The 17,396-nt window shown below is 39.7% G+C and overlaps 1 protein-coding gene across 2 annotated transcripts in view; it reads right to left on the reverse strand.

Moving 5' to 3' along the window:
• Positions 1-2,680: 2,680 nt before the first annotated feature.
• Positions 2,681-17,396, reverse strand: part of exosc10 (exosome component 10) — a 40,769-nt gene continuing 26,053 nt past the window's right edge. Inside the window, exons 8-25 of one of the 2 annotated variants that reach the window (XM_028807668.2) lie at positions 15,389-15,499; positions 14,860-15,003; positions 14,552-14,742; positions 14,284-14,440; positions 13,966-14,114; positions 13,713-13,763; positions 13,455-13,566; positions 12,269-12,316; positions 12,097-12,172; positions 11,909-12,021; positions 11,611-11,706; positions 11,424-11,498; positions 9,615-9,720; positions 9,423-9,496; positions 3,364-3,541; positions 3,063-3,139; positions 2,821-2,891; positions 2,681-2,732 (exon numbers count right to left, since the gene is read on the reverse strand). In XM_028807668.2, the coding sequence (XP_028663501.1) occupies positions 2,702-2,732; positions 2,821-2,891; positions 3,063-3,139; positions 3,364-3,541; positions 9,423-9,496; positions 9,615-9,720; positions 11,424-11,498; positions 11,611-11,706; positions 11,909-12,021; positions 12,097-12,172; positions 12,269-12,316; positions 13,455-13,566; positions 13,713-13,763; positions 13,966-14,114; positions 14,284-14,440; positions 14,552-14,742; positions 14,860-15,003; positions 15,389-15,499 (1,860 nt within the window). In that variant the 3' untranslated portion in view covers positions 2,681-2,701. Of the gene's footprint in view, positions 2,733-2,820; positions 2,892-3,062; positions 3,140-3,363; positions 3,542-9,422; positions 9,497-9,614; positions 9,721-11,423; positions 11,499-11,610; positions 11,707-11,908; positions 12,025-12,096; positions 12,173-12,268; positions 12,317-13,454; positions 13,567-13,712; positions 13,764-13,965; positions 14,115-14,283; positions 14,441-14,551; positions 14,743-14,859; positions 15,004-15,388; positions 15,500-17,396 lie in introns of both variants that reach the window. The other variant, XM_028807667.2, reaches the window with a different exon arrangement.

The raw sequence follows: 17,396 nt of genomic DNA on the forward strand, positions 1-17,396 counted from the left end.
TGTAAAGCGACCTTGGGTTTGTGAAAGGCGCTCAATAAATGTAACTTATTATTAACAAAGCAGTGTCTGTCAGGTCAAATGTTACCGAGCCTATTGAGCTAATAATGCAAAAGTTAAATTTCTTCTCGAGAAAAACAAAATACTGTTTTTGTGAATTTTAATATTCATTTTTAGTGAAAGTGATTTTACTCACTATTTAGGACACTACTTGTTTACATCCCATGAAAACATCATAAAACGTAATCTGTTCTAATACTTGGTAACTTCACTACTACAGGTTAAGATGGTCTGGTCATGTTGAGGAACATGCACTGGTATACAGCACATTGCTGTACCCACCACACAATGAAACACCTCAGTATCCTGGTTGGCAACTACTCAGGCAGACATGTGGTCCAGTCCCATCCTCTGGATATTGCCAGCTATCTTCTGCAGTCAGGTATTACATGGGCATCCCCTTGGCCTGGTGCAGCCGCTCAGGTCCTCAACAATAAGGATCCTGCAAGCCACACACCCCATTTCCAGCGACCTCATGCACCCCTATGCTTTCCCAACCCATCTACTGACTTCATAGGAAGAGTCACTGCCGAGGTAAGTAAACTTCTCGATAAGTTCAAAATTTTCTCCTCAGACCGACACACTGCTGATGGCTGTGCCCAAGAGGTCATTATAGACCTGGATCTCGGATTTTATCCAGGACACTCGCAAGCCCAAACATTCAGACTCCTCACTCAGTCTCTTGAGAGCCCCAATCAGAACCTCCATTGACTCCATGAAGATCACAGTATTGTTGGCAAAGTGAAGATCAGTGAATCTTTCACCAACGGATGCTCCACAGCCTCTGGCCCAAACGACCCTGCCCACCACCCAGTCCTTGCAAACATTAAATAGTGTAGGTGCAAGAACATACCCCTGCCTAATCCCAGCAATCACTATACACAGCACTCACAGTATCAGTGCATAGGCCCGGCCATGACATCCAGAAACTTCAGGGGGATCCCCAAGTCCCTGGATGTCACACAGGCCAACTAGCTCAAATGAGTTGAACACTTTATGAAAAATTGATAAAGGCTGCAAAGAAACTTTGCCAATACTGTACTCACGTTTTTTGCTCAGTGAGAACTCTCAGTGCCAGAATGCAGTCAATGGTAGACTTCTTTGGTGTAAAACCAAACTGATCCGGTTGCTTGTATGTGAGCAAGTGATCCTGGATCCTAATGAGGATGACCCTAGCAAGGACCATTCCAGTCAGTTAGGATGACTGACATCTCCCAAAGGAAGCAAAGATTGCTTGCAATGCCAGAAGGACAGCTTCCCCAGCAGCCTGGAGAAGTTCATCCCGAATACCACAGCCTTCCCTACCCTTTGCTGATTCTCCACCTTTGCATTCTCTGTGAGATTAGCTGTGAACCACCCAATTGGAGGATCATCTTCAAGAACCGTGGACCCAGAGATATCCGACATCCGAGCTGGCTGCTCAAAATACAGTAGCTATCCCAGTTGGTCACAACTGCAGCATCATCTGTAAGGAATGTTCCATCACACACCCAGACTCTAAGGAATAGATTCGGACGTGCATAATGCTTCAGTTCCTCTGTAAGCAGGACGTGGGTCGCTTGACCATAGATGGCGTGTCAGTTGCTTCCAGATTCCCCTTAATAAATGCCTCTTTATCTGCCCTCAGAGCCATCCTTCTCAGTTCACAGTACAGACCATAGTTACCATCAAGACGTGTACTGCAACCTCCTTTGAGAATATCTACAGTGCCATGTCAGATGAAATACCGCCTTCCGGGAACACCAGCAACAGATTGGTCAATCAATATAAAATCAGTTTCTGGTGAATAATCCAACATCCAAGGAACTTAAAAAGGGTTGTCAGAATTGGGTCAAAAAAGACCCAGAAGGCAAAGCATTGAATCAGCAATCAAAAACATTGAGGGTTAAGACTCGTACTGTATTTCAACAAAACTAAGGCATAGTGTTTCTGCCATTCCCAGCTCTGAAAAGCTAAACAATTATAAAACTGTTGGTGGAATCATGGTGGAAAACTCTATAGGCAACAATCACATGCACCGCCACTGTTAATGGTGTTATTTTCAAAAAATATAACATCACTATCTGGTTCAGATATTACAAATACTCGTCTGAATGATCACAGAACCCTGTACCCATTGTCTGCTCAGAAGTCCCCAAAATTCACAACTCTTCTATAAAACCAGGTCTGCACCGACTAATATCAGCATAAATTATACAAACGAGTCTTCAGAGTTGAAGAGAACACAGGACATAGGGGTATGCAGTAATAATATGCATATAAAAGCACCCAAAAAAAACAAAACAAAAAAAAAAAAGCATAAAGACATTTAATTTTTAATTGACCAACAAACAATAGTTAAAAAAAAAAAAAAAAAAAAAACAAAACAAAACACAACCACGTACAGACAAGTGATTGGAAAATCTAAAAAGCAGCAATTTCTTTTGCAAGAGTCAGGCATCAATCTGTAGCAGGTGACCAAGAAAGCATTCATCCCACTTAAAGATGATATTCTGGTTGTCGGGATGGTGGGAATCTGGAAAGAATCATTCCAGTTTTTTTTTTGTCAGCTGTTAATTAAACAATATATTCATATTGAGTGGGCAACAGATTAAACTGGAATCAGTAATCTTCAATTTCAAGGCTTCTTTCCTGAAGTCTGCTTTTATCTCTTGGGCCAGTTTTGTTGAAATACCCTATTAAAAACAAAACACAATGTAAAAAATAATACATTAAGAAGCCAGGGCAGAAATCTTCTAAAACCGCATGAATTCAGTAACACACCTGCCTGAAGCACCTGCTAAATATGTCATGCTTTTGTTTCCTTGAATCAAATTATTTTTGATCTTCTTTTTCTAAAGGAAAAAAAAAAAGAATTAGAAACACCATCAAGGCAAAACACCTTCTGGGATGCCCCCAGGTCAGCTCTTATTAAAGTGATCTCACAGTTACTACTAGAGGAGGATGCATTTTGGTTGCTTCTTTTTACAGTCTAATAATGGGGGTATCAGATAATAGAACACTACCTTGCCCTTCTTAGGTTCCTCATCTTGTCTGTTTGGATCAAAGTGAGCAGCACCCTTTGATTTTGCTGATTTACCAGCTAAAATGGAGGGGAGAAAATAAATTACATTTGCATCTCCAAAAACAGAAGCATACGCCAGAAAAGGAAATTAACAATAATCAGTTTTTTGTATCTTCTCATGAGTGATTATTCCAACAGTGTGTCCTTATCAGTACTTATAAGACATCAATGAGTGCATTTGTTCTGCAGCGAGTTTTAAACTCTCAAATAGATCACCATCCGTTAATACAGCTCCTCATTACCTGAAAAGATGCTCAAGTCTGACTGACTGTAATCAAAGGGCTTGAAGTCTGCTTGAGGTTGCTGCTCTAATTTTGCCTTGTTTTGTTTCATTCGCTTCTTATCAGGCTTGGGTGTCTCCACTTCAGGGTCACTTAACTGTCTTTCTTGTTTATGCTCCATGTGCCCTAAGGCTTCAGTCTGCAATCGCAAGAGAAAACAAGGAAGACAGACAAAAAAAAAAAAAAGTGTGAAAAAGGAGAGAGGGGAGGGGAAAAAAAAAAAAAAAAGTATGGCCAAAAATATTGGCACCCCTGCACTTTCTAGAAAAAAAAAAAAAAAAAAAAGTATCACTTCTCCCTGAAAACTTATTATAAATGCTTTGACATTCACATTTATTTCTTCTGTTCACACTGGAACAGAAAAATTAGATAAAGTCAAATCTGGTATCATTTCACACAGAACTGGAGTTTGACAAAATTTACCTGAAGAAGCCAAAATTCTTCTGTGAGAATTTCCTATGGACAGATAAGACCAGAATAGACCTTTTTAGCAAAGTACACCATTGTACCATTAATAGAAAACAAAATGAGGCCTTCAAAAGAAAAGACCATGGTCCCTATGGTTAAATGTGATTGAGGTTTACAGATATTTTAGGGTTGCTTTGCCGATTCTGGTAATGGATGTCTTGACTGTGTGCATGGAATACTGAAATTTAAAAAGACTACCAAAAAATTGAGTGCAATGTTGGACCTACTGACAGAAAGCCGGGTTTCTGTCAGAGGCCATGGGTCTTCCAGCATGATAATAAACCAAACCATGCTTCATGAATACCCAGAAATGGTTCAATACAAAGTGCTGGAGAGTTCTGAAGTGGTGAGCAATGAGTCCATATCTGAATCCCATACAGCACTTGTGGAGAGAGCTCAAAACAGAATTTGGGAGAAGGCACTCTTCAAATCTGAGAGACCTGGAGCAGTTGTAAAAAGAAGAGTTGTCCAAAATTCCAATAGAGAGAGATGTACACTACCTGTAAGAGCCAATCTTAGAAAGTTACATTTATTTAAGCGATTGCTTAATTTCAGTAATAGAATATCAGTTTCTTACAGCTACCTAGATTATGGTATAGTCTTCTACCCCTGTAAGTTAACATGAAATAGAACTTTCTTTGCTTTATCTGTATAACAGTGTTAATTAAGCAGTCTTATTGCTAGCATGGACCATTAGATAGGTTTGCAAATAGGAGATGACATACAGTTTTCTGACTGTGCTTAACATGCCTAGACTGTACCGTTGTGGCAAAAAGTTTTGGTAGCGGCACAAATGTGTTTTGCAAACCTGGCTGCTTCAGCATTTTCAAATTATTTGAGTACTGAGAAAAGCGCTATATAAAAATGTAATGAATTATTATTTTATTATTATTATTTTTTTTTTATAAGTTTCTATGGTATACTGAAGAATAATTATACACAGTGCATAAAAGTTTCAAAGGCTTCTATTGGCAAATATATCAAACTTATGTAGAGAGTCAATATTTACAGTGTTGACCCTTCTTCATAACCTCTGCAATTCTCTCTGGCATGCTGGATATCAGCATCTGGGCCAAATTCTGACTGATGGTGATCCATTCTTGCCTTTTTAGTGCTTGGAGTGGATTGTAATTTGAGGGGTTCTGCTTGTCCACAGGTTCTCATTGGGAGTAAGATCTGGGGAGTTTCCTGGCCATGGGTCAACTTTCAAGGTTACGATCTCTGAGCCACTTCATTATCACTTTTGCCTTGTGATATGCTGTTCCATCTTTCTGGAAAATACACAGATCACCAAACTGCATCTGGATTGTTGGCAGAAGCTCCTCTTGGAGGATGTTTTGAGACCTTTATTTATGGCAGTGTACTTGGGCAGAATTGTGAGTGGGCCCACTACCTTAGATGAGGAACAACCCTACACATGGATTGTCTCGGGATGCTTCACTGTTGGCACGACATAGGACTCATGGTAGCGTTCACCTTTTTCTTCTCTGGAGAATAGATTTTCCAGATGTCCCAAATAGTCGGGAGGAGGGATTCATCTGGAAAAAAAATAACTCTGCACCGGTCTTCTGCTTTCCAATCCTTGAAATTCCTGCAGAAAAAAGTCAGCGAGTGACATCATCCATTCCGCTGTTGCTAAGTTACAAACGCAGCACCCTGAGGCGCTTGTGCTAATCGCTGGAGACTTTAACCATGTGACGCTGGACAAAACATTGCCTGCATTCTCCCAGTATGTGGACTGCAACACCCGGGGAAATAAGACTATTGATTTACTGTATGCAAACGTTAAAGATGCATACAGCGCCACCCCGCTGCCTGCGCTTGGGAAAGGAGATCATAACCTGGTTCAGCTTCAGCCTCACTATAAACCAAAAGTTAGAGTCCTACCTGTAACCACACGATCATTCAGGAAGTGGACCCCGGAGGCTGAGAATACTCTGAGAGAACTTTTTGGAACTACAGACTGGGATATCCTGCAGGGATCTCATAATGAGAACATTGAGGAAGTTGTTGACTGCACTACTGACTACATCAACTTCTGTATGGACATTGTAGTTCCAGTAAGAACTGTACGCTGCTATGCTAACAACAAGCCATGGATTACAAGTGACATCAAGGGCCTTTTGAATCAGAAGAAAAGGGCTTTTAAAGACGGTGATCAGCATGAGCTCAAGCGTGTGCAGAAGGAACTCCGAGTCCAACTCAGGGCGGCGAAGGAGCAGTACAGGAGAAAGCTGGAGCAGAAGTTGCAGAATAACAGCATGAAGGAAGTGTGGGATGGGATGAAGATCATCACTGGCTGCAGCTCGAAGCGGGGTACCACCATTGAGAGAGATGTGAAGAGAGCAAACCAAATGAACAACTTTTTTAACAGGTTTGACCACCCTAACCCACTCTCACTCTCACCTCGGAGTACTGCACCCTCCACACATCCTTCTGCTGATACCAGCATAGGAAAAACATCCCCACCCATAATAACAACAGCGCAAGTGAGCAGAGAGCTGAGGAGACTTCGTGCCAGCAAAGCAGCGGGTCCAGATGGAGTATCGCCACGACTGCTGAAGGTCTGTGCATCGGAGCTGGGGGGTCCTCTACAGCGCATCTTCAACCTGAGCCTGGAACAGGGGAGAGTCCCGAGGCTTTGGAAAACATCTTGTATCACCCCAGTCCCAAAGGTATCACGTCCTAGTGAGCTGAATGACTTTCGGCCTGTTGCTCTGACATCACATGTGATGAAGACCATGGAGAGGCTGCTGCTTCACCACCTTAGGCCACAGGTTCAACACGCCCTTGACCCTCTGCAGTTTGCATATCAGGAGAAGGTGGGAGCGGAAGATGCCATCATCTATATGCTACACCGATCCCTCTCTCACTTGGACAGAGGCAGTGGTGCTGTAAGAATTATGTTTCTAGACTTCTCTAGCGCCTTCAACACAATCCAACCTCTGCTCCTTAGGGACAAGCTGACAGAGATGGGATTAGATTCATACCTAGTGGCATGGATCGTGGACTATCTTAAAGACAGACCTCAGTATGTGCGTCTTGGGAACTGCACGTCTGACATTGTGGTCAGCAACACAGGAGCGCCACAAGGGACTGTACTTTCTCCGGTCCTGTTCAGCCTATATACATCAGACTTCCAATACAACTCGGAGTCCTGCCATGTGCAAAAGTTCGCTGATGACACTGCTATCGTGGGCTGTATCAGGAATGGGCTGGAGGAGGAGTATAGGGACCTAATCAATGACTTTGTTAAATGGTCCGACTCAAACCACCTACACCTGAACACCAGCAAAACCAAGGAGCTGGTGGTGGATTTTAGGAGGCCCAGACCCCTCATAGACCCAGTGATCATCAGAGGGGACTGTGTGCAGATGGTGCAGACCTATAAATATCTGGGAGTGCAGCTGGATGATAAATTAGACTGGACTGCCAATACTGATGCGCTGTGCAAGAAAGGACAAAGCCGGTTATACTTCCTTAGAAGGCTGGCTTCCTTCAACATCTGCAATAAGATGCTGCAGATGTTCTATCAAACAGTTGTGGCGAGCGCCCTCTTCTACGCAGTGGTGTGCTGGGGAGGCAGCATTAAGAGGAAAGACGCCTCACGCCTGGACAAACTGGTGAGGAAGGCAGGCTCTATTGTTGGCATGGAGCTGGACAGTTTAACATCTGTGGCAGAGCGAAGGGCGCTCAGCAGGCTCCTATCAATTATGGAGAATCCACTGCATCCACTAAATAATGTCATCTCCAGACAGAAGAGCAGCTTCAGCGACAGACTGCTGTCACTGTCCTGCTCCACAGACAGATTGAGGAGATCGTTCCTCCCCCAAACTATGCGACTCTTTAATTCCACCAGGGGGGGTAAACGTTAATATTTAACATTATACATAGTTATTGTCTGTTTTTTTCACCTGTATTATTATCATTCTTTAATTAATATTATTTATTGTATCAGTATGCTGCTGCTGAAGAATGTGAATTTCCCATTGGGATTAATAAAGTATCTATCTATCTATCTATCTATCTATCTATCTAGAAGTTCAGTCTGCCCTTGATGTTTTCCTTGGAAAGAAATGTCTTCTTTACTGCCTTTCTTGAAACAAGGCCGTTGTCCAAATGTCTTCGCCTTAATGTGTGTGCAGATGCACTCACACCCACCTGCTGCCAATACTGAGTATGCTCTGCACTGGTGGCAACACAATTCTGTAGCCGACTCTTCAGGATGAGATGGTCCTGGCACTTGCCGGACACTCTTAAGTGATCATTTTGTGCCAGGGCCAAAATAAGTGAAGATGGGTTTTTATGATAAAAGTAACTTTTTACGCTAATAAAGCTCTTTGTAATAAATTAATATGAATCTGATCACTCTGCACAATAATATAAAAACAATGAATTGCCACCACAAAACCTGAAGCCACATATTTTGAAAAACAACATTTGTGTCACTGACAAAACTTTAGGCCACTACTGCATGACCACACTTAGAGAAAAATTAATATTAAAGAAAAGTTCTTGTTTAAGAAAAGTTGTTTAATGCTTATATTGTTTTGTTTCTCTATTCTATTGTGAACTGTTTTGCTTTGAAATTTTACTAGAGTTTTAAAAAACAAAGCTATTTGGTCTGTGTAATAATTTGAACACATGTCACTCTATTGCCAGAACTGTCCTTGAGGCAAATTTAAAGCTGCAGAAGTTTGATAACTTGGTATAAACGCTGCTATACTACCAGTCAAAAGTTTTAGAACACCTCAGGATTTTCCAGTTTTTCTTTAAATTTAATCAGTTGAAATGCAATGAATAACCTAAAATGGTGAAAATGCAAGCAGTAAAACTGCCAGAGGTTTATATCTAAAGTTATGTTAGCAAAAACTGAAAAAAGGAAATATCAGAATATTACAAATGGGCTTTCTTCAGGGAACAACTAATAAGTTAAAACCTGCATATGTTATGGAGCAGTTAAAGTAAATTAACCCTTGCAACTTGAAGAAATTTACACGGGTGTCCCAACTTCTGTTGATTACTTATAAACCCTCTGGAGGTTCCTGGAGTTCTGTGTGGAAATACCTATCAAAGCATTTGTAACTACAACAGTTTTCTGGAAGTGGTGGTGCACTTTCTGAAAGGCGTGCCAATATTTTTTAGCTATAATTGGTTGGTACACTTGTGTCAGTATGCCCCCATCTAGACTTAACGAAAAATATGAAAAAGTGAGGCAATAGTCTCACAATTCAAACACTACATCGCCTCTTTCCTCCAAAAATCATGCTTAAAATCAAAGCTTAAGTAAAAATCACTAAAAGGACTTGCAAAGTTTACCCTCCTAGGATTCACACCATATTATCACAAAAGAGTATGGTAGGATTGGGGAGGGAGAGACAGTAATACAAGTAAACTACAAAGTGATCTGTTGCATTATTTCCATAAATGTCACCTTGCACAAGTTTATATATTTCTCAAAAATGAAACTGGCCACACCAACTAATACCCCAACAAAATGCTGAGAGGAAAGTGATAAGTGAAACTGTACTATAAGCAACAAAAAGATATACCGCTGCCTGCTGACGGACACTTTTAATATCTTCTACAGATGCCTTGTAAGATTCTTGAGCAGCCTTCCTCTTCTCTGAAATAAACAATAAAATAGTATTTGAAACAGAAGTGTACAACAAAACCCAAATATGGTAAACTGAAAAAGACAAGTGGTTACCCACACACAATTTGAAGAGGGGGTTCTCACTAACCTTTGGCCTTCTGAGAAGCCTCTCTAGCTGCCTTCTTTGCATTCTCTTTAGACTTTAGATCCTTCTGCTGCTGCTCCATACTAAGCAGCTTCCATTTATTCCTGATCTAGAAACAAAGTAGTAGAAGTCATCTCTGTTATGCAACCAAAAAAATAAATAAAACAAATACAGAAACCCAGAGAAGATTTACTATCAATGGAAGTGTTCTGTAAAAGTCTTGTGAGTGAAGGAAATGATGCACATACAAAAATCCTCTGAGTGCAGAACATTTTGAAGTTAGCATCTTCATATTGAAGTGCTGCATAACTTTTCTGATCTGCACTGAGTGAGTAGTATGGCAATATAAGAAATCAAAATGAGCCAGCCATTCAGGAACTATGCAGCTGGACTACCCAACTGAATCTATCTAAAAGATCATGTGTCACAAACATCTTAAGGGAAACGTGGGTTATGATGGCTATAGAAACAACTGGCAGGTAGAATATACAGGAGTGATTCTTGTAAAAATAAAAAATAAAAGCTTAGTTCTCTTCGAATGCACATTATGCTATTCATTTCACCTGCTGAAACTACCGAAGTCCAACTTAACATCAAAATCAGTCACTAGGAGGAGTATCACATTCAGAGATCATTATATTTACATTTATTTGCTTAGCAGAGGCTTTTTATCCAAAGCAACTTACAAAAGATGTAAACAATCGAGTAACATTAGGCTAGGGTCTGTTTGTATAGCTAGTCTAACAGGTAACAAAAGTTGACTGCCACAAGTGAAAAAATGTAAAAACTCATACATTTACAAAGATATTTTTTGTTCTTTATTTTGCCTTGTACAATTTCTTTTATTAGGAATTAGTTAGGTTTCGCATAACCCTTGGGGTCAGAGCGCAGGGTCAGCCATTGTACAGCACCCCTGGAGCAGGTTAAGCGCCTTGCTCAAGGGCCCAGCAGACTATGATCTCTTTTGACAGTAAGAGGGACTCGAACCAGCAACCTTTCGGATACCAGTGCAACTCCTTACCCTTCGAGCCACCAATAAAGCAAATAAACTTAAATTAACCAAGAATATAAAGCATGGTAGTGCAAAGGTCCATTTCAATTAGGGAAATATTCACAGAACATATGGGTCTTCAATCGCTTCTTAAATAAATAGAGGGAGTCAGCAGTATGGATGGAGGTAGGCAGCCCGTTTTAACAACTCGGAACCACACAGGAAAAGAGTGTGAATTGAGACTTGATGCCAAATAGAGGTGGTGTCACCAGATGCCGTTCCCTGGCAGACCTGAGTGGGCGGGAAGGAGCAAAGCACTTCATCAGTGTCTCCATATACTCAGGTGCTGACACATTGAGTACTCTGTCGGCAAGCATCAGGGATTTGAACTTAATGTGTGCTGATACAGGGGGCCAACATAGCGTTCTGGGAGGAGTGACATGTGCCGACTCAGCTGGTTATATACAAGACAGGCCACAGGATTCTGGATCATCTGCAGCAGCTTGATAGCACGTATGGGTACTCCTGCCAGAAGTGAGACGCAGTAATGCAGACATGACAAGACTAAAGACTGGACCAAACATTGTGCTAAATACTCTGTCAGATAAGGTCTGATCTTGTGGATGTTGTACAGTACAAATCTGCATGAATGAGAGATCATCAACAATACACACACTGGCAGTCTCTGGTACTCTCACGCTTGTTATCAGACTAACTCGGGCTGAAGTATAAAAAGGCTCAGCATTTGTTCAGTCACTTGTAACTGTCATCCAAAAGGAGAGCAAGTGAGGTGAGGGAGTATTAAGTTAAGTCACACTTACCTCATATGCTTTGGAGGAGGGATCAAACTTTGCATTTTGGGAGACGTGAATGTTATTGTCCTTGGCTGGAAGATACTGACCCCAAAAATAAATAAAATAATACATACATAAATAAAAAATGCAATATATTCATTCAAAAATGAGAAAAAAGGACTAACTCCTAGCACAGACAGAAGTTTAGACATACCATTCGGAAAGGATTTTCAAATGACTCCATTATGTGACAAGCCTTCTGTTGAGACACTGTTAGGTTACACTGTTGTTTTACATCACTATCACAATCCTAAAAAAATAAAACATGGGTGACACGAGTTACTGTACGTGCTTCCAACATTCTGTTAGGCTAAGCTCAGGGCTTTGTATGTATAGTATATGCGCATCACTGGCAGGCACGGGTCAGGCCCCTTTTACTAACAATCATAAACAGAAACCAGTTGCAGTCTTCAGCTTTAGATAATGAACCTAAATTACTTTATCATTCTTACATCAAAAATTGTGATGCTTGCAGAAGCAAGAAGAGGACAGTCATAGATTTTCTCCTCTTGGTTTTCTATATCCACCTCATCAGAAAAAAGTTTGCTCCTCTTAAGAAAAGCACCTGCTGAAATACACAACACATTAGGGACTGTACTGAAATCACTTGTATCGGATAGACACATTTGCTCTATTTTACCTGAGGTGGGTGAGAAAGGAGTCTCATTCTCAGACCCACGGGAAACGTCATGAGGTCCAAACAGTTGACTGTCTGACTGCATTGTATAACAAAAGAGACAAAAATTAAACATGCAGCTCATTTGGCATATGGATACAATGCTTTTCACCGAGTGCACATGCAACAAACTGACCTTCCTTTTAGGTGCCAATCCCCTTCTCTTGTCTGCAATCACTTCACTCTGTAACAGAGACAGACAAACTAATTGCAGTGTAGTGCTGACAGCAACTGCCCATGGCAATAAAATCTTAAAAGCAGTAGCAATTGTCTAAGGTAGGAAATTTACACAGGTTCCACTACCTACTGCAGTTGATAAGGTATCTAATGTACAATACTAGAATTAAAAAAAAGAGAACAAAAATTGTATATATTTGTAATGTAATTGCATCCTGTAGCCATGTTAGTGAGCAATAGTTAAACACACTAATACTACTTCAGGTCCTGACCACAAAGGGTACAAAAAAACCAACAGAAGGAGCTCTATCCAGTTGTCCTTGATACATTTATACAGTTTTACATAAACCTGCAAGCAGCTCTGTGGCTAAGCTAGATATGACCCCGTAATGGAGTTTAAAGCCAGTCCAAACCCAGAGGATGAATAGTAATCAAGATGAGAAAAGGGAGAAATGCTTGACTGTAGGATGTGTATTCTTTGTTTATTACTACTTTGTTTGCTTCCTATGCTTATCCCTGCTACTTACATTTATCTTAATTACTAACAGCACATTTTTTATTTTTGTCAATCTTGGTCTTTTTAAAGCCCAGAGATGCTATAAAAATTGCTCTCACTGTTTTCAAAATATATGATGCTAAATATTGCCATTTGGGGTGAATCAATTTAAAAATTTCCAAAACTTGATCCACATGTCCAGTTTCAGCCTTCAGTCTCTTTGCCACAATGCTTCTAATTATTTTAATCTAATCTGACGTCCAAATGAAACATGCCCTTTCAAATGAAAAAGTAGCAGTAAAGACAAAGCCTTCAGAATGTACAAATAGCAGTAAAGACAAAGCCAAGCACACCAAGAAACCTATTAGGTACAGCACCTAATACATAATAACTATGCAGCAATAAAATATAAACAAATCTCAAACTTCTTCTTCCCTACACATTATTAGTACTATGGATTCCTCTATTTTTAGCACTTGTGTGGTGTGGCACAGTGGATACTTCCTTCAGAACTACTAGACCTGTAAACCTGTGGGCCAACAATAGTTCAGTCAAATATAAACATCACAAGAGAATAGACAGGACTCTGACAAGATGTTAGAGATATAACTGAATTAACCTGAACAAAAGAATTTAAAAGTCATGTCACCTTAAGAAGTGGGATATCACGCGACTGTTGGACCAAAAGATGTAATTCATTCAGTTGTTGTTTGACCAGAGGAGGAACAGGATTACAGCATGCTAGGATGCCTTGAGACTCTCTGGAGAAATAAATTAAAACCAGAGCAAAATGATATAAAAGTACAATGTAAATACAACACTATTTTTAATGTGTTATGCCCATACCTAAAAACCTCAGCGAACACCTTAGGTAATACACACATTTCAGTCCACTTGTTCAACTTACTTTGGCAGTTCTTCAGAAATTTTCATCAGCATATGATTGGGCAGCACATACCTGAAATGTATAGAGTCACATTAGTGTGATTTAATTTCATATTTGTATTACAGTTGGCATGACAAGTCACAAGGTACTTTCATCTTCTAGAAAGTCTTAGAGCTGGATCTGCATTGCTGTCATGATGGCTAAGCAAAATCAAGGAGTTCAGAAGAAACTGATTGGTTGGGAAAGTGCACTACATTTCTATGCAAGTTCATACCCTGTACTTTCATCCTCCTGACGGGCAATCTGATCCCTCCAACGATAAAGCAATCGTAGCGCCGTCAACTGCTGAGTGTTCAGGAGCTTCTTCTGTTTCTTGTACAACTCCAAGTATGAATGTTCAGTAAATATTGGTTTGACATATTTCTATTGAGAGACAAGATTCACTCAGTATTAAGAAGACACCTTTAAGTGGTATTTATTAATAGAGAAGATAAAGTTTGTGGATCAATTAAAAGAAATTCACCATGCATTTTGAAGACACTTGCAGAAAATCTGTGAATAATCAGAAAAAAATAAAGTAGAATAACCCTACTTTAAGACTAATGTCTTTGCTCTTCTGCCACACCAGGTGTACGAGAGTTGGCATGTCATTTCCTCTCTCAAGTAGGTCTGCTCGCATACGATCATAAATATAAAGTAAATAGTGGGTGTCTTCTCGTGCATACTGAATCATTTCTTCAGGTAAAGGCCTGAAAAGCAAAGAAAGCATTGGATGCGGACAATAGGTCCAAAATACAGTGTCACTCAAGTACAATGTCAAACCCCAATCTGCCTGCCTCCATAGCTAGAATCCCCCATACCGTATCCTCCAGTCAGCCAGTTGGTAGCGTTTATCACATTCCACATTACAGTAAAGCTTCAACAAGTGTTCCAATGAGTTTCTGCCAAGATTGAGGATTCGTGCCGCTTGATGTGTATCAAATAGATTGACTATGTAAAGGCCAAGGTCCCTCTGCAACCATTCAATATCTGAATCCGCACCATGGAACACCTAAATATAAACAATCACGCTTTAATCAAGGAGCACAGGCCTGCAGGTGTCAATAAAAGGTCACATAGAAAGTGTGTTAGCAAGTTCTCATTCAATTTCAAAGCACAATGATCTGACCTTAACAATGTCTGGATCTGTGAAGCTTTCATTCAAAATGTACATATTGCTACGTAGCTCCAAAGTATCAATGATAAAATCTTCCTCCCTTGTGGAAATCTGCATTAGACAGGTCAATCCAAGAAAAGTCCTGTATGAGTGGTGCTGTTGGGAAGAGAAGAAAGTAAATAATTACCCTTAGTACACAAACTTGCACACAAAAGTTATTTCTTTCACCACAGCAGCTTCAAAGATGCACATTACAAGATATACAAGAGTACTATATATGAGATATAAACTTGAATATATCATTTTATAGAGAAACATGTCATGCTTGTAAGCGCTCTGACGAATAAAGGAGGTGCAGTTTGGTTAATTACTATTAACCTTGGTGGATATTGTCTGAGCCCACTTCAACTAGAGAACACTGCAAGTGATATGTGCTGCTAAAGATTTCAGTATACTGTATACTACTTCCATAAATCTACTGAAGTGCAATTAGACTTGACACTACACATGCTACATACATAAACTACAAGACAATCCATACCTCTAAATCCACTGCAAATTCTGAAGACTTTGCAAGCTTCTCATTCAGTTCCACCAAATCATCCAGAGTATTGATCAGATGGCATGAGGTCTCCAACAGAGGTATGTACATCTGGATACAGAAAATAAGGCATTTTTGTGTTTCAAAATAGTTGTAAAAATCTTTTGGCTTAGGCAAATAGTTAAGATCAGAAAACAATCTTCAAAACATGTAGAGATAATCACAATAACTCAATCAAAAGCGAGACACAAGCATGTCAGATGACTTCATTAAATTGTTTAATATTTTCTTTAAGTAGCTTCCAATGTCAAACTGAGTGGACCTGTAGCGCAGAAATCTTCATAAACTCTTCCAAACTCAGTTTTATGTGCTACCATGATGGATTCAACTTTTGAAGAATTCGGATTATCAAAAATTAAAGCTTGGATTAAATAATATCAGATTTGTCGGATTTCTGTATCCTAACCAACATCGACTCTAGAATGGCAAACAATGAAAAAACACACCAGAATTTAAAGATTGAGCCTCTATAAAAACCTAAATTTCTCGATGGGACAAACATTAAACACAGTTCTAAGTAGGCAACTAAATTATAAAAGTAACAAAAAACACTGTCTCTCAGAGACAAAAGACAAGCAGTGAGGTCTTGACCCATACACAGGATATACACAAACACTGTGAAGAGCAAAAAAAATAACCACCACAGATAACTGATGCTACATATGTTTAAAAAAAAAAACAAAAAACAAAAAAAAAAACACAACATGCTGAAAATATTTACTCAACAGTGTTTTGCTTACATACTGTATGTCCAAGCAACATAAACTGGATGAATTTTCTTTCATTGGTAGCACATGAAACATCTGTAGTCATGGACATAGTAATCATTGTCCTTCACAAGTTACCATAAGGCTCACAAATGACGAGATTCTCCTGCTTTGCTTCAACAAGATGAAATACATGAAGGTCACGGCATCATAAATAAGCTAAACTGAACTAAGCATGCATACAACCAGCCCGTCGTATTTACTTTATAAAAGGAAATCTTTCTTCCTCACCTAACCTACCTCTGAGCACTACCAATAACCAATGTACAAAACAATTTTTCTTTACACTTCCCACAGTATTGCATCTCTTAAAAAACAAAAGGACCTGCACATATTCAGTCAAATGGTAGATAATTGTGTAAATTTGAAAAGCATCTATGGCGTAGGATCTGGTATCTTTCACTGTTAAAAACTAGAGTTAAGCCACAGGCATGGACCTGAAAACAGTACCTCTCACAGTCTCACAAGAACTTTTTTACATGCATTTAATACAAGAGCGGCACATAACTAAAGTCATTTAGAATGTTTTCATTTAAAGATGCATAAAAATGACTTTACACAACTATGCTTTGTTAGTTTCTCTAAATTTATTATCATGGATGTAAGGCAATGATTTGAGTCTCAACCGGTGAAACCCTGTTGAACCCACACTTGTGGAAAACGAATGCAATGCAGTTCAGCTGAAAGGCAGAAAAAAATGCCATGTGCCATGAAAGATTCATTAAATAAATGGTTTAATAGTGTGGAGTTGCTGGAAACCGCAAGATGCAAAGTAAAACAAGCTGGTGTTATAATCAACCTCAATGTGTAGCACATGAGCACAGCATTACAGCTACCATTCATGTCATGCAGAAATGTACAACCAGCACACCAATGTTTATTAACTCCAATATTTATCAAATACCATATTGTATTTCTGTATGGGATGATAGCCTAATCAACAAATCATGTTGCTTATTGCCTTTTCTGCGTCAAACAATGAAAAGGCAATGTGCCCTTGTGTTCAGGTCCTAACTAGAGAAAAGGGCACTTGAGCCAGTGAAGTAAATAGGGCAAGGACTTGAGCCCAAACTTTGTGCACTCTCATTGTAGTTTAGGATTTTCACAAAGAAATGAAGCACAGCAGATGATGGTTTCGTCCATTTCAGGAGAAGGACATTTAACATGGAACTCCATTAGCA

The sequence above is a fragment of the Erpetoichthys calabaricus genome, chromosome 8 (genome assembly GCF_900747795.2).
Source record: "Erpetoichthys calabaricus chromosome 8, fErpCal1.3, whole genome shotgun sequence".
NCBI classification, from domain to species: domain Eukaryota; kingdom Metazoa; phylum Chordata; class Cladistia; order Polypteriformes; family Polypteridae; genus Erpetoichthys; species Erpetoichthys calabaricus.